Source organism: Callithrix jacchus, chromosome 5, assembly GCF_049354715.1.
Source record: "Callithrix jacchus isolate 240 chromosome 5, calJac240_pri, whole genome shotgun sequence".
In the NCBI taxonomy this organism is placed as follows: Eukaryota; Metazoa; Chordata; class Mammalia; order Primates; family Cebidae; genus Callithrix; species Callithrix jacchus.
Genome location: NC_133506.1, coordinates 76,460,482 through 76,481,368, shown reverse-complemented (window position 1 = coordinate 76,481,368; position 20,887 = coordinate 76,460,482). Strand labels below are relative to the sequence as shown.

The window sequence follows — 20,887 nt, the reverse complement described above, 5'->3', positions numbered from 1 at the left end:
CACCTGGACCTAACCCTCATTTTTTAATCCCCTGATGCCCCCATGCTTACTTTATTCCTAGTCCCACTGGACAGAACATACTTCTCCTGTGCATGGGATACTTCTCATTCTCTCAACATGCACATGTGCATGCACACACACGCGCACGCGCACACACGCATCTTGTTATAATCCTATTTGTCTTGCATGTATTTTGGCCATCATCCAATCCTGGAGAGGCTACAGCCGTGTGGAGGCCTCTTTCTTAGAAGATAGTCTTCTGGCCAGGCGCGGTGGCTCATGCCTGTAATCTCAGCACTTTGGGAGGCCAAGGTGGGCGGATCACCTGAGGCCAGGAGTTTGAGACCAGCCTGACCAACATGGAGAAACCCGTCTATACTAAAAATACAAAAGTAGCCGGGTGTGGTAGCACATGCCTATAATCCCAGCTACTCTGGAGGCTGAGACAGGAGAATCGCTTGAACCTGGGAGGTGGAGGTTATGGTGAGCTGAGATCGCACCATTGCATTCTAGCCTGGGAAACAAGAGCAAAATTTCATCTAAAAGAAAAAAAAGGTGGTCTTCCATACGGACTCAAACAGGAGCTGCAGATTAGCAGGTATAGGAGACAGAGCATCTAGGGCATCAGGGAAAGCTTTTAATTAAGTTGTAAAAATTCATAATGAAACATACACTGCAGCTACACAGTGGGCAGAAGGGAGGCTGTGTTTACTCAAAGTCTCTGACCAGCTCAGATTGATTCGTTCCCTCTGATGACATTCAGGGCACCACGGGAAGTCACAGCACGTGGTCTTGCAAACCTTCGCAAAGTGGAAGAGCAGCCTGGAAGCTATGTGTCTCTGCTGCTCTCTTTCATTCTGTTATCCTGTTTTCTAAGCAGGTGTCACCAGTGGCCAGCACTTTGGGTACAGCTGGGGGATACTGAGGACATTTGGGAGCCGATTCCCTTTAATGTTTGTGAACAAGCTCTGGCTTTGCTGAGAAATTCATGGCTACTCTCTTCCTGTGGCTAGAATTTTTATTTTAATCAATTTGCTTACTTCAAAAGGCATAGCAATCTTGTTGGCTAATTTAGACTCTCTGTCTTAATTTTAAAATGTTCTTTAGCTACCAAATTTTATTTTTGTGTTTATGGGAGAAAATTTAATTAGAACAGATATGTAGAAAGGAGAGAATAATAAATGTGTGTAATCCTACCACCCAGGGATCATGTGATTTTTTTTTTTAATCTGTCTACTCAATATCTGGTTTCTTGGTATGTCGTATACATTTTACTCGATTTTTTTTTTTTTTTTTTTTTGAGACAGAGTCTTGCTCTGTCACCCAGGCTGGAGTGCAGCACGCAATCTTGGTTCACTGCAACCTCTACATCTTGGGTTCAAGCGATTCTCCTGCCTCAGCCTTCCGAGTAGCTGGGGCTACAGGCACACACCACCACAGTTGGCTGATTTTTGTATTTTTAGTAGAGACGGGGTTTCACCATGTTGGCCAGGATGGTCTCGATCTCTTCACCGCTTGATCCACCTCAGCCTCCCAAAGTGCTGGGATTACAGGCGTGAGCCACTGTGCCTGGCCTCTCTTATTTATTTTTCAATTTTAACAAAAATAACTCTATACATGGTTAAAAGAATTAAACCACACATAAGTGCATACAATGGGAAGTCAGCGTCTGTTCTGTCTCTGAGTCCTAGTTCTTCTTGCCAGAGTGATCTGGACACTTGGCGAGAGAAGCTCCATCCAGCTCTTCATGGATTCTCGGCATTATCATAGAATGTTTTGCATCTCGCTGTGTGATGACTTGCGGTAATTATTTCTGCTAGGTTTGAACAGCAGGCCTGGGGCCTTGTCTGCTGCTATGCTTCGTGGTCTGGGAATTTCAGGCTTCAGATTTCACAGTGGGAGCTGGTGGAGTGACAGGGCTCCCTTGTAAGCGCAGCACCCTGTGAGTGATTTTCTAGGGGGCCGCTGAGAAAGTCCAGCTCCATTATCTGAATGGCATTTTTCTCTTTGCTCCCAGAGGAGCTGCCACCTGTGCAGGGGCTCTGAATGCTCAGGTGCTTCTCACCGCTGGTGCTCCTGCAGCCCCTGAGATCACACGTATGCTGCCTGTGACCTCAGGGGCTTGTGGGCTACATACGTCCCAATATCAAGCTACTCTAAGGTGAATTCATCAGCCTCTGCCTTCCTGGTTTAAAAACTTGCAAAAATGCCAAATGGGTGTGACTTTTCTCTTTCTTCTCCAACAGAAGCCTGGAATGGTCCCCCCTCCGCCAGGAGAAGAGAGCCAGACTGTCATCCTTCCTCCTGGCTGGCAAAGCTACCTGTCACCACAGGGCCGGCGGTACTATGTCAACACGACCACCAATGGTGAGTCCTGCTCGGGGAGCCTGCACCCGCCCCCTGGTGTTCTGTCTCTTTAGAGGGGCAGGTTTTTCCTCCCTTCTTCACCTCTCTGTTTGGGGCTTTTTCTTAAGTCTGTGCTCAGGGCTGCGGTAAAGTCGCTCCTCCCACTGTGCTGGGTGGTAGTGATGTGGGTCTGGTTCTGTAGTTCTGGGAGTATCATGGGAGGAAGGCTGCCCTTCCCATGGTTGGGGTCATCCTTGGACTCTCACGTCCACCTTGGGTATCTGTGTTAAACCCAACCTCTTCCTCTGGGGCTGTTTTCCGAAAGGTATCTCAAAAGGTTCTATGGACCACAGCTGGTTTGAATAAATGAACCAGGTGGTGCCACTGTGTGATCTCTTGGAATTTTGAAGGTTTTAATGATCTTGAAGCTTCAAAACAGGGATTGCAAATGTGAGGTTTCCCTAATTTCACTACAACATCGTGTCCTTAAGTATCTCACTGGCTGGTATTTCTCTGAATGTTCTTTGGGAAATGTTAGGGGTATTTATGGGTTATTTATCCCATCAAATAGTACAGGTTCCACGTGTATTTCTGAGTTGGATAGGACCACACCGCAATGCTCCAATAATTATGGACCTCCCAAGCTTTTAAATGACCCCAGGATTCTGAGAAGTTGGCTGTAGATGGTTTATAAAAGGGGGTGCACAGTGTGGCAGGTTCTGCAGCAAGGTGAACAGAGGGTACTGTTGCAGGCTATGGTCTTGGGCAAGGCAAGACAGGGCAACCCAGCTAAATAGAGCTGTATCTTGATCTCTGTGACTCCCCAAAGAAGTTACCATGAGAGAACTAAGAGGATTAAAACCAAGGAAAGTTAGACTTGGTGGGAATCATAGACATGCATGCCAAGGGAGAAGATGAAATCCTACCCAAATCCACCTGCTGGCTCAGCCTTGGCCTCTGTGCCCGCCTGACTATGTGACCACCCCTTCCCACCTGGGGAAATCATTGCTACAGCTTATGATTATGAGCCTGCCCCAGGAGGGAGTCCTAGAAACAGGGGAGCCAGCTGCTGTTCAGCAGAGACGCAAAGAAGGCAGCTGGTTTATTCGTATCCCCTGGCAACCTGACCTTCCGCAGGCTCGAGAGGGGTGGTCTAGTTGAAGAGGTGACAGTTTCTAGGAAAAGGGAAGTAGGACTATTTCTGAATGTTCTAATCTTACACTTCCTCAAAACAAACACATGAACAGCTTTGCACTGTTTCCAGCGACTTCAAGTTTCAGAGAAGAGCGTGTCTATGTATGCACCACCCATCTGCAAAACACAGAATTTGGACTGTAGGATCATGAGATCGTCAATCAATTTGGATCCATTATTGTTACAAATAAGCTACACTATTGCAAAAGGGCATGGGGGAAAATGACTTTCTGAATTTCAGCAGCTTTATCTTTTATTAAGTTAGAGAATAGTTTATTTTCAGGGTAAAAAAAATTCAGAGTACAGGCTGGGTGCGGTGGCTCAGACCTGTAATCCCAGTACTTTGGGAGGCCAAGGCAGGCAGATCATGAGATCAGGAGTTCAAGACCAGTCTAGCCAACGTACTGAAACCCCATCTCTACTGAAAATACAAAAAATTAGCTGGGTGTGGTAGCAGACGCCTGTAATCCCAGCTACTTAGGAGGCTGAGGCAGGAGAATTGCTTGAACCCAGGAGGCAGAGGTTGCCGTGAGCTGAGATCATGCCACTGCACTCCAGCCTGGGTGACAGTGCAAGACTCCATCTCAAAATCAAACAAACAAAATTTCAATAAGTACAAAAAGATTTCAAATAAAAAGAATCCTTGGTCTCACCTTTTAATCATAGGTACACTTAGCTTTTAAAATAAATTGGAAAGTATATTCTGTGTTACCCTTTAAATTACTTTGATGGTATATACAGACATTTTTCTATACTTTGTACATTTTAGTCTAGCTCATTCTTTTAAATAGCTGTGTAGTGATCCATTGGATGGGTATGCTATTAATTTCACCAGCACTCTATTAATGGTTGTTTAAGTCACATTTTATATTAACAGACAGTGTCTGGCAGCTTTTTCCTGAGACTCAGACATTAGCAGATGCCACTGCGTGAGAGTTTTCTTATGGGTGCTGGGACATAGTGATTCCACAGAGGCTCCAGGCCAGGGGTCAGGGAACTTTTTCTGTGAAGGGCCAAGTAGTCAGTATTTGGGCTTTGAGGGTTATGTGGTCTCTGTCCCAGCCTCTCAGCTCTACTGTCTCAGCATGGAAGTAGCCCCGAATGATAGGTCAACACATGAGTGTATCTGTGTTCCAGTAAAATTTTATTTATGCATCTCAAAATAGGAATTTCAAATAACTTGCATGTTATAAAATATCATTGCTTTGGCCAGGCGTGGTGGCTCACGCCTGTAATCTCAGAACTTTGGACGACTGAGGCAGGTGGATCATGTGAGGTCAGGAGTTCAAAACTGGCCTGGCCAACATGGTAAAACCCCATCTCTACTAAAAATATCAAAATTGGCTGAATGTCATGGTGCACACCTGTAATCCCAGCTACCCAGAAGGCTGAGGCAGGAGAATTGCTTGAACCCAGGAGGTAGAGGTTGCAGTGAGCAGAGATCATGCCACTGCACTCCAGCCTGGGCAACAGAGTGAGACTCTGTCTCAAAAAAAAAAAAAAAATCATTGTTCTTTTGTTGGTTTTTCGGCTATGTAAAAATGTAAAAGACGATCCTAGTTGGCGAGTTCACTGAGCCATATGATAGTTGGTTTGGCCAGGTGGTCCCACAAGGCCACAGCTGCTGGTCCCCGCTTTGGGCTGTCTGTCGGCTTCTCGAGGACTTGCCCTATGTGCCCTTCCTCTTTTTATTTATTGAGACAGGGTCTCACTCTGTTGCCCAGGCTAGAGTACAGTGGCACGATCGCAGCTCACTGCAGCCTCTACCTCCTGGGCTCAAGCACTCCTCCCACCTCAGCCTACTGAGTAGCTGGGGTTACAGGTGTGTGTCTTCACGCCTGGCTGATTTTTTTTTTTTTTTTTTGAGACAGGGTCTCACTCTGTTGCCCAGACTAGACTGTAGTGGCATGATCATGGCTTACTGCAGCCTCAACTTCCTGGGCTTAAGTGATCCTCCCACCTCAGCCTCCTGAGTAGCTGGGATTACAGCCATGTGCCACCACACCTGGCTTTTGCGTGTGTGTGTTTGTGTGTGTATGTATGTGTGTGTATATATATATATATAATGTATGTGTGTGTGTGTGTGTGTGTGTGTGTGTGTGTGTATATATATATATATATATATATATATATATATATATATATATATAAATTTTTTGGGGTGGGTAGAGATGAGGTTTTGCCGTGTTGCCCACGCTGGTCTCGAATTCTTGGCCTCAAATAATCTACTGGCCTTGACTTTCCAAAGTATTGGGATTACAGGCATAAGCCACTGGGGCCAAAAACATGTTTTTTTGTTTCTTTTTGTAGAGACAGAGTTTTGATATGTTGCCCAGGCTGATCTCGAACTTCTGGCTTCTGCCTCAGCTTCCCAAAGAGCTGAGATTATAGTCATGAGCCACCGTGTGGGGCTCTCTCCTTCTCTTTTATGCTGAAAATAATTCCAGCACCTTGGTCTTGCATTCCAGATACCTGCCAGTTTTATTCATTACTTGTTTAATTCATTGTTTTTCTCTTTGATTGAATCATTCATTCAACACATAGTTTGAGCCTCAAATATGTACTAGGCAGAGTGAGTCTTGGATACTGGGAATTTAATAAGAATGAAGTAGTCCCTGGCCTCATGGTGTTTATCTTCTTATAGTGGGAGCAGATTTTAAGTGAATACCTATTTGATTCAATCAGGAAAGGGTTGTGAAGCAGGAGTCCAGGGTGGTGTTTTTGTTTTTTGGTTTTTTTTTTTTGAGATAGAGTTTTGCTCTTGTTGCCCAGGCTGGAGTGCAGTGGCGTGGTCTAGGCTCTCTGCAACCTTCGCCTCTCCAGAGTGTTTTAAGAGCACATCACAGAGAGACCCTGGGGGATTAGGGGAGGCTTCCTGGAGGAGGAAGCTGTAGGATGGGAAGGGTAAGGAAGGGGTAGCGGCTGGGGAGTGTCTTACAGATGGCGAAGAAGAGTCCGCTGTGTTTGTAGGGATCATGTAGCACCTGAACTTCATATTAATAATTTTGCTCGACTGTCTGAGGGAGAAGAAAAGCAGCTGTCTTTCTGATTCTCCTCTGGAATCCTTTCTTAGACTTGTATTGTGTGGCTGCAGGGTTGTTTTAAATCTGCCTGCCCTTCTGCAGGAAGGCATCTGTGAGAATAGCCACCTGTGTGTGTCTTACCTCCTGACGTGGAGGCAGCTGAGCCTGTGCCTCCTCACTGCTGGGCCAGCTGTGTCTTTCTGCCTGGCCTCTTGCTTCAGCATCTTTGCCCTGTCCTTCTCCAGGTGGCATTTCATTCACGTGCCAGCTCAATGCCCGGAACGTGCAGTCCCTGTTCTAAGCTGGTCATTCTTTTCTTCCTCTTTGTCTGTCCACCTTTCTTCCAGACACTTCTAGTTTTTCTCCCTTAATCCCTAATCGCTTCTTTTCCAGAGGGCGCCTGGGAATAATAGGTGTTCTGTCCCCGTTTTTACACCTATAACCAGTTGAAAGTAATTTACATTTGTATTACTTTCCTTGGCTAATCTGCTTATTTTCCTTCTTTCTTTTTTTTTGGGTTTTGAGATAGAGTCTTGCTCTGTTCCCAGGCTGGAGTGCAGTGGTGTGATTTCGGCTAGCTGCAACCTCTGACTCCCTGGTTCAAGTGATTCTCCTGCCTCAGCCTCCTGAGTAGCTGGGATTACAGGCACGTGCCACCATGCCCAGCTAATTTTTGTATTTTTAGTAGAGACGGGGTTTCACCATGTTGGCCAGGATGGTCTCGATCTCCTGACCTTGTGATCCGCCCGCCTCGGCCTCCTAAACTGCTGGGATTACAGGCGTCAGCTACTGTGCCCAGCCAACTAATCTGCTTATTTTCACATCCATTTAGGATTTTATGGATGAGGTTGTCACAGTGCTAACCACTGGGCCAGGCTCTGGGGATACAAAATCAAACTAGATACTGTCTCTCCTCTGAGAGACTGCAGTTCTAATAGGGCCAGAAACACATATATAACCTATAAGCATAGACCAGGCACGGGGCTCACGCCTGTAATCCCAAAACTTTGGGAGACTGGGGCAGGCAGATCACAAGGTCAAGAGATGGAGACCATCCTCGCCAACATGGTGAAACCTTGTCTCTACTGAAAACACAAAAATTAGCTGGGCATGGTGGTGCATGTGTGTAGTCCCAGCTTCTCAGGAGGCTGAGGCAGGAGAATTGCTTGAACCCAGGAGGCAGAGGTTGCAGTGAGCCGGATTGTGCCACTGCACTCCAGCCTGGTGATAGAGTGAGACTCCATCTCAAAAACAAAAACAAAAAACCTATAAGCATTACAGGTATTCATGTGGAAATCTGAAGGCTCAAGGAAAGGAGTAGTCAATTTTGTCAACCAAGTGTTTGCAGGGAGTGGGGGCGGCCTTGACCCAGGCATTCCTAGCCAAGGTTACAGCATGATTAAAGATCAGGCAGCGAGAGAAGAATAGCAGATGTGTTTGGCATTGGCTAAGGAACGAAGAGGAGAGAGAGAGAGTTAGCGGCCTTGAGGCATTTTGAGGAGTTGGGTCTTTATTCTGTAGGCAGCGGGAATCCACAGAAAGTTACCAGGCGGTGTCATGACATGATCAGAATATTGTGGCAAGGTTGCTTGTGCAGCAGAGCGAAGGCTTTAAGGGCAGTAGGCATGGAGCTGGACAGACTAAATGAGAGGAGAAATAATGAGGTCAAACACCAATTCTACAGCAGTGGCTGGAGAGGAGGAGAGAATCTGTCAGACAGGATGTGGCAGCTCAGGAATTGCAAGGACCTGGATTCCTACAGGTTTTCTGCCTCTTGTGATGGGACCATACAGTGAGTATCAGGTATTCAAGGGTAGAACAGGTTAGGAAGAAAGGAAATGAGTCCATATTGAGTGTGTGGCTCCTTGGGGTGCATTCAGGGAGGAATGGCTGCCATTTGGATGGCTGCACTGTGACTCGGAGGACTTCTGGGCTAGAGATGAGAATTGGGGAGCCATGTGGGTGCACGGCCTGGCATGCAGGGAGAAGAATGGATTTTGCCCCTCCTTGCCCCCTTGGCCTGGCCACTGATGTACAAGTGACCAACCTGCCCAGCCACACAGGGTGGCCAGGATTTGCGTTTCATCAGCAGAGAGGTGGGGTCATGAGGATGTAGGAGATCAGCCAGGGCAAGCCTGCAGGAGGGAGCCTTGCAGCACAGGTTTAAGGGAGTAGCCAAGGGGACTTTGAAGGAATAGCCAAGGAGACTTTGAAGAATCCAGGAGAAGGTAATGTCATGAAAGGCAAGCGAGAAAAGATTGTCAGAATGAGGAAGTTAGAGACAGACTGAGATATAGATCAGGTTGATGGTAGGGGTGATGTTTTAAATCACTGGGGAACATTGCACACCGGGGCCTGGGGAGTGGGGGGCTAGAGGAGGAATAGCAGGGGGCAGGAGGATTGGGGAGGGATAGCATTAGGAGAAACACCTAATGTAGATGACGGGGTGATGGATGCAGCAAACCACCACCTTGGCGCTTGTATACCTGTTTAACAAACCTGCACCATCTGCACATGTGCCCCAAACTTAAAGTATAATAAATATATTTAAAAAAATAAAAATAAATCACTGGGGAAAGCACAGATTATTTAGTAAATGACGTTGGACCAGATGGCTAACAGGAAGTTCTAGTGGTTAATGCAATAATGCTGTTTCTTTCATATAAACTTGCCAACGCCATCAGAGCATGCTCTGAGGACTTTGGGAAGTCCCCATCTTTCTTGTGGCTTTCTAGAAGTTTCATCACGCAGAGTGGCCTTCAGTTATCGAGAAATTCCTTGTCTTGCACTGTCCAGGGAAGCTCTCTTTTCCTACCAAAAGTTGACTCTATTGCTAACAGTTTGGGTTGTGTTTGGTGCCTGGACTGTGAGCTATTATCAGTAGCCTACCCCATCAGGGACCTCAGCTAGTGTGAAGGAGACTGTCTGAGTCTATGCAGGCAGCAATAACAAAATACCACAGACCAGATGACTTATAAACAATAGAAATGTATTTATCACAGTTCAGGAGGATGGGAAGTCCAGGATGAAGCTGCTGGCAGATTTGGTGTCTGGTGTGGGCCCGCTTTCTGGTTCATAGAGGGCAGCTGCATTGTCACATGGTGGAAAGGGCAAACAACTTCCCCTGGGTTGCTCTTTTAATGGCACTAATCCCATGTTAGTGGAGGCTGTGTGACTTAAGTACCTCCTAAAAGCCCTGCATCTTCCTACTGTCACATTGTCACATGGGGAATTAGGTTTCAACGCATGAATTCCAAGGGGACATAACCATTCAGACCATGGCAGGGACCTCTTATACAATAAGTAATGATATTTCAAAAGATAGAGCATAACATTTTTTGTTCCATTTATAATTAAAATGTCAGCTGGATATGGTGGCTCTCACCTGGAATCCAGCACTTTGGGGGGCCAAGGTGGGCAGATCACTTGAGCCCAGGAGCTCAAGACCAGCCTGGGAAGCATGGCAAAACCCCATTTCTATGAAAGTACAAAAATTAGCTGGGTGTGGTGGCACACACCTGTAGTCCCAGCTGCTTGGGAGGCTCAGGTGGAAGGATCACTTGAGCCCAGGAGGCAGAGGTTGCAAAGAACTGAAGTTGTGCCATTGCTCTCAAGCCTGGGTGACAGAGCAAGACCCTGTCTCAAATAAATAAATAAAATAAAAATATAATTGGAAGGCTAGGCATGCATGCTTCCTCACTTAACGTGAACATAGTCATAGGTATTCAGGCCCTCTTTTTGGAAAGATGCTTACCTTTTAGATGTTGTTTAGGATACATTTTACCATTTGGACATTAGGGATATTTGAAGCCAGTATTGATGGCCAAGATTAGTTTAGTTTAATGTATTAGTTAAGCTTTTATTTCTTCTTTATTAATCTTTGTATACTCTAAATCCAGCAGTTTTATCTATGTCACTCATTTTTTAAAGAAAGAGTACCATTTGAGATGGCATCTCAACCCATTCTCTGCCCCTCCACTCTAAAGCAGAGCCTGATGCAGGGATTGAGTGTTAACACCTTATTTAGGAGGTCTCAGTACAGAGTGGTAAGGGTAGGTATGCAAGGGAAGGAAGGCAGAAGAAGATGCCAGGTGATGCTGGCTGTTGTTTGACAATGAAATGCAGAGTCCCAGCAGGTCTCATAGTGGATATGTTCACTTCTGGAAGGGCTGCAAAGAGGAATCACAGTTGAGGAGGATGGGAAGTCCAGGATCAAGGTGCCGGCAGATTTGGAGTAGTCTGTAGGACAGCAGAGATGTTTCCTCTGCTCCCTTCCCTCTTGCCTCCTATTTCACACAGGCCGAGCCTCTCCCTTGCACAGCTATTTCCCTACACATTTGGGTTGCACCATCTGACTCCTACCAACCTCTCAGAAAGCCAGATTTCACCATCCAGAGCGATGCTTCATCCACGCCCAAGGCAGGGGTCAACAGAGCATGAGTGAGTTTCCAACCAAAATAGAAGGTGGCTATTGATGGAACTATGAATAACCCAATGTCTGTGTCCCTATGCAGAGACTCTCAGTACTGAGTGCTGTGGTGAACATCTGTCTCACTGGCAGACCTTGGTAACTTGATCATTCATAAAAGTGGGTTGCAGAGGCCAGTGATTTTACTTCATAATCATCCTAGGAGGAAGCTTCTAAATGCTCTAATGTAGGGGTTGGCAAAGTGTGGCCCATGGGTCAAATTCAACTCAGAGGTGTTTTAGTAAATGAAACTTTTTTGTTGTTGTTGAGATGGAGTCTTGCTCTGTAGCCCAGGCTGGAGTGCAGTGGATTAATCTCACCTCTGCCTCCTGGATCCCAGTTCAAGCAATTCTCCTGCCTCAGCCTCCCAAGTAGCTGGGATTACAGGCACAAGCCACCATGCCCAGCTGAGTTTTCTATTTTTTTGTAGAGACAAGGTTTCACCATGTTGGCCAGTCTGGTCTTGAACTCCTGACCTCGTGATCTGCCCACCTTGGCCTCCCAAAGTGCTGGGATTACAGGCGTGAGCCACCGTTCCTGGACAATGAAGCTTTCTTTATTAGAACACAGCCTTGCCCTTTTGTTTACATATTGTCTATAGCTGGTTTTGCACTGAGATTGTAGAGTTGAATATAGACTGCCTCCAACTTTTTTTTTTTTTTTTTTTTGAGACGGAGTTTTGTTCTTGTTACCCAGACTGGAGTGCAATGGCATGATCTCTGCTCACTGCAACCACTCCCTCCTGGGTTCAAGCGATTCTTCTGCCTCAGCCTCCTGAGTAGCTGGGATTATAGGCGTGTGCCACCACACCCAGCAAATTTTTAGTAAAAACGGAGTTGTGTCATGTTGGCCAGGTTGATCTTGAACTCCTGACCCCAGGTGGTCCACCTGCCTCGGCTTCCCAAAGTGCAGGGATTACAGTCATGAGCCACTGCACCCGGCCAACTGTCTCCAAGTTAAAATGGGTGGATTTAACAATTTTTTTGACTTGGCTCAGAAGTGATACTCATTCACTAGAAACTGTGTTTCAGTTCAGTATTCAGTAAATTACAAGAGATATTCAACACTTTGCTACAAAATAGGCTTTATAATAGATGATTCTACCCAACTGTAGGCTAAGGAAGTGTTCTGAGCATGTTTAAGGTAGGTGAGACTAAGCTATGGTATTCAGTAGTTCAGGTGTATGTGCATTTTTGACATACACTATTTGCAAGTCACAATGGGTTTCTCAGTTATATAACCTTGTCATAAGTTGAGGACTATCTGTAATTGCAGCAGAGACCATGTGGCTCACAAAGTGAAAATATTTACTCTCTGACCCTTAACAGAAAAAGTTTGACAATACCTGATTTAAGAAATAGAACTGGCTGGGCGCGGTGGCTCACACCTGTAATCCCAACACTTTGGGAAGCCGAGGCGGGTGGATCATGAGGTCAGAAGATCAAGACCATCCTGGACAACATGTTGAAACCCTGTCTCTACTAAAAATAAAGTTAGCTGTGCATGGTGGTGCGTGCCTGTTGTCTCAACTACTCAGGAGGCTGAGGCGGGAGAACCACTTGAACTGGGGAGGCAGAGGTTGCAGTGAGCAGAGATCGCGCCACTGCACTCTAGCCTGGCTGCAGAGCAAGACTCTGTTCTCTAAAATAAAAACAAGAACCTGTTTGTTTTACAAATATGGAAATGAAGTCCCTACGTAATAAAGGGATTTGTTTCAAGTTATCTGGTCATTTATAAGCCCAGCTGTGACCAGACTGCCCTGTCTTCTAATCTTTTCTTTTGCCTATTTGGAAGAGTGGACATGAGTGGCAGTGACTTAATTTGGAGTGAGAATAACTGAGTTTGTAGATTCTTTGATAAAGGAAAATAATCTGAAATAACAATTTTTTAAAGGAAACCTATGCATCTTGTTAAAGCATGAACCCAAATCCAGGAGAGCCGAAAATTGTTTTTAAGTCATTTTTGTTTTAGATAGATAGGATCTCTCCATCATCCAGGCTGGAGTGTGGTGGCATAGTCAACCTCCCGGGCCCAAGTGATCCTCCCACTTCAGTCTTCCAAGTAGCTGGGACCATGGGCACATCCCACTACACCAGGCTACTTAAAAAAAAATACACACACACACACACACAAAACGGGGTTTTTTTTGGTCAAGGGGTTTTGCTATATTGCCCAGGCTAGTCTTGAACTCCCAGCTCAAGCAATCCTCCTGCCTTGGCTTCCCAAAATGTTGGGATTACAAGCATGTGCACCACACCCAGGCCTTTAAGTCCTTTTGATGAAGAATCTGTATCTATAAATGTTTTATTGTGTTTGTGACTGAAGCTTGGAGGACTAAACCAGGATTTGAGCTTTTGGATTCCTTTGCCAAATAGTAATTTTCTTGATTTCTTGCTTTAATTTTTCTTTAAATGAGTGGATTCTTATTTAACTTTATTATGCCAGGAACTAATGTGAGTTTCTGGATAAATTTTCCAGTAGAACACTTTTAACTTTTCTTTGTTACAAATAAGTGGATCCTTTTCTAACTCCCCAAATAAAATGAATGGCCCTGATTATTCCCTGTTAATAAAAGTTACTCTGAGAAGGTTCTATAACCAAAAAATTTGTCTATTTTCTTCTGTCCATCTGTGTTGAGCACATGTGATACTAAAAAGATATGCATGTGGCACATTTGGTTGATTAAATTAGGATTGTGTGCGTGTGTGTGTGTGTGTGTGTGTGTGTGTGAGAGAGAGAGAGAGAGAGAGAGAGAGAGAGAGAGAGCGCGCAGCCTAATTTATATACAGCATAATTTTGGCTTTATTATTTTTCTTTAATGGATTCTTAGTGGAAGGCTGTTGGAACTTACAGCTTCCTGTTAATCTGCTTCTGTGTGCATTTTGTTTTCTCTTCCAGTATATCTGTTCTCATGTGTTTTTCACCAGGGTTTAAGGCCAATAGTCTCTCATTTGTGGCAATGCCAAGTGGCTGAGAGTCGGTCACACCGCCAGTACGAAGTTGAAGACCCACACAAGTCAAAAGACAGAAGAGACAAATTCTGTGGTTTGCCCAATTCTAGGAATTTGAGTTACTTTGCCAAAGACTGCTTATTGGTAAACAGTGTGAGAGCGTTCTTTATTGTCTGTTAGGTGGAGTCAGTGATGAGTAGCATGTGGTTCAGATATGGAAGTGGGACAAAAAGAAATGTGTACAATAGGATCCATGAATCTTCTAGAATATTCAGTGACCCAGATTATTCCACTCCTAGACAAGCGGTCCCAGCCAGGCTTGAGATCCCACGTGTGGTCGCTGGAGGGCAGCAGTGACTTCTCCCAGTTTGTGTCTGAGACTAAGGTGTGGACCCTCCCTCTCAGTGAGCACAGGGGATGTGGAGGGAGACACGCAGAGCCCAGGGATGCCGGAGGTGAGAGGTCACTTCCCAGCTGCATTTTCCATCCCTGGTGGCTGGCTCACCATAACTCCAAAGTGCTACAGAGCAAGAAGAATGAGAGGATGAGACCCATAGAAGCCCCTTGAAATGACATCACATCTGCTGGATCTGCAGGAAGAACCAGGTCCTCAGGACAACCCCTGCCTCTCAGGATTGCAGCGGGAGCCCTAACTTCCAGTGCTTGGACAGAAAAGTACCAGGAGGGGATGCTTGGAGGATCTTTGCAGCTGGATGTTTAAGATTGAGCGTGTGGACACCAGGCTGCCTCACCCTAGAGCTCCAGGCATTCCTGATGTCACTGACCCTTCTTGTCCCCTGGTACCTGCACCAGCCCCAGCTCTATTCTGATGTCTCTCTGTCCTTTCTCCAGCTTCAGACTCCTGCATCTCCCACTTGCCTCTCTCACTCATTCTGAAACCCTGGGAAGATTTCAGTGTTCCTCTCTTCTTCTCAGCTTGCTTGTAGGTGTCATCAACTCCTTTCTGCCCTGACAGCTGTGTAACCACCCTCCACCGGCTTGGGCCCGCCCTGGCCTGCTCTGGTATTGGGTTTGGCAGGCAGCCCTCACAAAGAAAAAAAAAAATTGTCCCCTGCTTTTTTTTTTTTTTTGAAATGCAAGTATACAGATTTTAATTTATTTTTAAGAATAATTCTATATTTTAAAACAGGACACATACATGTATGAGTAAACAACATGACTGACAGAGACCAAGTCCACACTGGTAAGCTTCTGAGAACCATTTACACTATGTTGACAGTAGTACTGGTTCAGGCAGACAGAGGAAGAATAAATAATAGTGCTTGAGGAAGAGTAGTGATTGAGAGGGTTGGCAAAGAGGGTACCTCATCGCAGATGCTAGAGTAGAAACAACTCCCCCGTAGTGACATGTGCAAAGTTTCAGATCTCCATGACAAAGATAACCCAACCCATCGGAACAAACCGCCTCCGATGTGGCTGGCAGGTGCAGGGATAGAAGAACTCGGGCATAGCAGGCACAGGAGTGGGGAGACTGGAGCCAGGAACAAATGCTAAAAATGTTGTATAAATTACTTTCAGGCTATATGTATAAGGTGTATGTGAAACATAAATGAATTATGTAATTAAAGCCGGGTCCCATTGTGTATATGCAGATATTCTAGAATCTGAAATCCGAAACATTTCTGATGGCTAGCATTTTGGATAAGGGATACTTAGCTTGTACCTATATACTCACTGTCGTTAGAAATTTTTAAGTTGCTGTTTTGTGATGACTAAATCTTTTCTCTTGCTACCAAGCTATTGCCACTGCAGTGCATTATACCAAAGAGCACAGTGTCAGCGCCATTGAAAATATAGAACCCATTCATACTGGGGCTATCTCATTGCATTTATAGTCCAAGATGAACCTTTTTTATGTATACTAAATATTTTGGGGAATTATGTTTTGGGGTATATTATAGAGCTAAAACTCTAACCTCTTAATAGTTTTATAGAACTAAAATTTTTGATACAGTTACCGTATTGGTGATACGATCTTAAGCTTTTGTGTCAAATTAAACATATTACTTCATGCTTCAGGATGCCTTATTGTGGCTGATGTATTACTGTTGTGAAGCAAATATCTTTAAAAGTTAAAACATCCAGCTATATAAACTCTTTTTTTCCTAATGAGAAAGTACCTTTGAACATGGGTGTATCACAGTTTTCGTTAGGAAAACATTTCATTACATACTTGTTTAAACTCTGCCTTCCAGGGGAAAAATAATAAGGTTGAATCATTTTATTAAAAATATTTTTTTAAAACATATGAACATCTGAATGTTAAAGATATAAAATGCAGATTAATTCATATTTTATGTGATGTTTGCATTCAGGGCCTTACTGTTCTCAACACTTCAATGATTTCTCACATTTCTTAACATTCATAGTTAAATTTTCATTTTTTGTACTTGAATATTCTAAATAAAACTGACTTTTACTCTTGAAAAATAAAACATATCTATATATTTACTAAAAAAAAAAAAAAAACAGCTCCTAGCTGTTTCCACTCAAGAAAATTGGAAACACACGTCCACACAAAATCCTGTGTGTGCTTGTTCAGAGCATTGTTATTTATTATGGCCAGTAGAAACTCAAATGCCCATCAACTGATGAATGGATAAACAATGTGGTTTTATCCGTACAGTGGAATATTATACAGCCATAAACGGGAAGGAAGGTACTGGCTGATACATGCTACCATGTGGATGAATGTCAAAAACATCACACTAAGTCAAGAGCTGACACAAAAAGCTGTATACCATATGATTCTGGTTATATGAAATGCCTAGAATAGAGAATTCCACAGAAAACCACCCAGGTGGTTACTGGGGGCTGGAGTTAATGGAGAGTGACTGCTGATGGGTACAGTTTCTTTCTGAGACAATAAAAATGTTCCGAAGTTAGGTAGTGGTGCAGGTTATACAACTCTGTGACTATACCAAGAACCATTATATTATATGCTTTTAGAGGGTGAATTTAATGATATGGAATTACATTGCAATAAAAATGTCATTAAAAACAGGCATGTGTGGGCATGGTGGGTGTGTATATGACTTCGTTGGCATCCTTTAGAAACCATTCTTTTTTTTTTTTTTTTTTTTTTTTTTGAGTCTTACTCTGTCACCTAGGCTGGAGAGCAGTGGTGCAATCTCAGCTCACCGCAACCTCTGCCTCCCAGGTTCTAAGGGATTCTCCTGCCTCAGCCTATGGAGTAGCTGGGATTACAGATGCCTGCCACTGTGCCTGGCTTTTTATTTTATTTTATTTTATTTTGAGATGGAGTCTTACTCTGCCACCAGGCTGGAGTGCAGTGGCACGATCTCGGCTCACTGCAACCTCCACCTCCCAGGTTCAAGCGATTTTCCTGCCTCAGCCTCCCAAGTAGCTGGGATTACAGTTTTGTATTTTTGCTAGGGATAGGATTTCACCATGTTGGTCAGGATGGTCTCAAACTCCCAACCTCAGGTGATCTGCCCTCCTTGACCTCCCAAAGTGCTGGGATTACAGGTGTAAGCCACCGTGCCCAGCCCTTAATTTTGGATTTTTGGTAGAGATGGGGTTTCACCCTATTGGCCAGGCTGGTCTCAAACTCCTGACCTCAGGTAATCCACCAGCCTCAGCCCCTCAAAGTGCTGGGATTACAGGTGTGAGCCACCATGCCCAGCCTAGAAACCATTCTTTAGACATCTTGGTTAGGGAGTCATTCTGCCTGGTTGCCAAACTGGTGGGTGTCAGAGGCACCTCGGAAATGGAGTTTGTTTAAAAAAAACAAAACAGTACACAGATTCTACCACTGACCTCCAGAATCAGAATCTATTTGGAAAGAGCAAAAATGTCCACTTTATGTTTTTCAAAGTTTTCTAACAGTCACCACCTATTTTTCACCTGCAAGGACAATTTGTAATAAAATGATGGAGACATAGTCAAATATAATAAAGCTGAGGAACAAATTTACATCCAATTTCCTCTTATAGAAATTTAATGAGAAAACAGGACTTCCTTTAAACAGGTAATTATGCATCATAGTCCCAAGGTTAAAGGTTATATAACCATAAACAATTGTAATATCTCATGGTGGAGCTATTGAAGACAAATAACTCAATTTTATGGTGACAAGACTTGGAATGAGTATAAAACTGCCAAGAAAGTCCCTCCACCTGGCTGGTGTTTATATTCTTAAGTGTCGCCAGGGTAGCTGACTCGCGTATATTTCCCAGCCTTTATTCCTATCTATATAAGAAGATGTAGTGACGGGTCTTATAATTTCAAAGATTTAGGGTCAATAGCTCAAAAATTGTTGGGATCTCAGCATTTTTTGCTATTAAAAAAAAATACTCCTGCACTCTGCTTTCAACTTTGTTTCTAGCTATGGCCAAGTCAAGGAAATTGGAGCATGTACTGTTTTCATTTGTACATTCTGCTTAGCATCCTGGCATCCAGACAAAACGAACAGCATCCTTGCCTTCAAGGAACTTAAAGACTTGTGTGGAGCAGTTCAGGCCTTGGAGGTTTGGAGGAGTTGTGAAGTGTCTTTCGTTTTTCTCTTCTGCAGAGATCTTTCAACTGGAGCACCCTAATTTCCCTCTACTTTGGTTAGGATGAGGGTGCCAGCCAGTAGTCAGGTGACTCATCATTCATTACATGGCAGAGCTCATGGCTTAGCAGAGTCCAGCCACTAATCCCGTGGCAGGATTGCTAGCAGTCATTAGATTGACCCATACTCATTAATTACAGGCCAAAGGAAGTACGGGACACTGTGAATTGTGTACCCATAAGGAATGACATTTGCTTCATTTGAACTCTTTTTGAAAAGTGCTGGCCTGGAAAACTGGACTCTTAGGGAAATGGCATTATAATGTGTTGAGGGTGGTGGGGAGGTGGCAGGCAGGCAAGGTCAGAGCATCTGGAATCCAGGAGAGCTGTCCTGCAAAGAAACAGCGAGGGTAGATGTTGCTTGCTGGATTGTCCTTAGGCTAGAGACCGCTGACAGAAGCTTCTATTCTGTGTACACAGTGCTTAAAAATGTTGTTAGTTTCCAGCATTGAAAAATTGGGAGTTTTCTTCATAAACATCTGGATACCTATCTCCTTTCAGAAAATTGCGAGGTGTGACCCCACCAGCCCCACCTTCCTGCCTGAACACAGCTGAGTGGGTCTGAGAAGGTGGCCATTACCTGTAATATGTAAAAAAAAAAAAAAAAATTAGTTGGGCTTCATGCATGCGTTTTCTGTGTTTAGTTCTGTGGGTGTCTGAGTTTGGGCTTGATGAGAAGAGGGCGCCTGGTGGTTTTGTATCAAATATTGAGGTGAGGGTGGCATCAGACACAAAATCAGGAAGATGTATATTTATTTTTGTATTTGAGACAGGGTCTCACTCTGTCGCCCAGGCTGGAGTGCAATGGCACGATCTCGGTTCACTGAAACTTCTGCTTCCCAGGTTCAAGTGACTCTCCTGCCTCAGCCTTCTGAGTAGCTGGGACTAGAGGTACCTGCCACCATGCCCAGCTAATTTTTGTATTTTTAGTAGAGATGGGGTTTCACCACATTGGCCAGTCTAGTCTCGAACTCCTAACTTCATGATCCGCCCACCTCAGCCTCCCAAAGTGCTGGGATTACAGACATGAACCACCATGCCCGGCCTGGGAAGACATTTCGTGAATGAATTTGGAAATGAGAGATTACGAAAGAGGACCAAGCAAGAGAATAAAAAATCTAGGGCAAGCAGACTCATTAGTCAACAGTTGTGAAGCGCCAGTTTCAAGAGGGACCTTAAAACCCATCCTAGCTCAAGCCTGTAGTCCCAGCATTTTGGGAGGCCAAGATGGGTGGATCACAAGATCAGGAGTTCGAGACCAGCCTGGCCAACATAATGAAATCCTGTCTCTACTAAAAACATAAAAATTAGCTGGGTGTGGTGTCACACACCTGTAATCCCAGCTACTCAGGAGGCCGAGGCAGGAGAATCACTTGAACTTGGGAGGCGGAGGTTGCAGTGAGTCGAGATTGTGCCACTCCACTCCAGCCTGGGTGACAGTGTGACACTATGTCTCAAAAACAACAACAAAATCCCATCCTACTCTGCCTTTTCTCTGAGGCTTTTTGTGTATGTCCAACATTAGTGCAGGAAGCACTGCCATTCTGGGGTTTGTATAGTGTCTGTGGGGTGGGGTGTGGGAATGGGAGCCTGTGGGTGCAGCTGGAAGTTTTGGGCTGCAGGGAACAGCAGTCTGGATGGATGTAACCAGAGTGAGCTTTGAAGGGTTCGGTCCCAGGGAGTCAGTGAAACTCCCAGTATAAACGGAAATGATCTGTAGGTTATATTCTAATAAGTGAGTGGGCACGGACCATGTGAACTGGTTATCAAGTAACATGTGTTTGCTAAATGCCTTCTGTGTGCCCAGCTCCGATTAACCACTTGGATGGCTTCTTGCAGGGGTGGTGTGGGCGAACACAATGCAAATGGCTACTTGTTTGCAAAGACAGAATGCTTCCTCAAGTGGATATGAGATTGTTAAAATGAGGCTTTCCTTGGGGTTGGAGTCCATTTTTTTTCCTGCCTGAATATTGTGCTGAAAGTCCTTCCGACCTCTAAATACCCTACGGGGCTGTGAGTTGCAACCCCTACAAGCTCATTACCCATGACGGCTTGAGACTGTGCCTCCCTCTGCAAAGCTGGCATGAGGTCCCGTTGATGAGATCGTTATTGTTGGAGGAAGACCTTGGGGTGGGGTAACAGCTTTTTTGTTATTTCATTCTGAGTTGGATTCCAAAGTAGGCAGTACTCATCCAAGAGGTGTGGGAGGAGGAAAACGGGGTGAGAAGTTAGTCATGCAGGATGCTGGTGTTTACTGCCTGCCCACTCCCTGTGAGTGCTGTGCCCAGCAGAGCAGAAGGGGCACGGAG

At 44.8% G+C, this 20,887-nt stretch overlaps 1 protein-coding gene across 5 annotated transcripts in view; it reads left to right on the top strand.

The window, feature by feature from the left end:
* GAS7 (growth arrest specific 7) overlaps positions 1 to 20,887 on the top strand; it is a 283,345-nt gene that overhangs the window by 172,198 nt on the left and 90,260 nt on the right. For all 5 annotated transcript variants that reach the window (XM_002747912.6, XM_035300035.3, XM_008996523.5 and 2 more), the window contains exon 2: positions 2,247 to 2,367. In XM_002747912.6, coding sequence (XP_002747958.3) covers positions 2,247 to 2,367 — 121 coding nt within the window. The remainder of the gene's footprint in view (positions 1 to 2,246; positions 2,368 to 20,887) is intronic.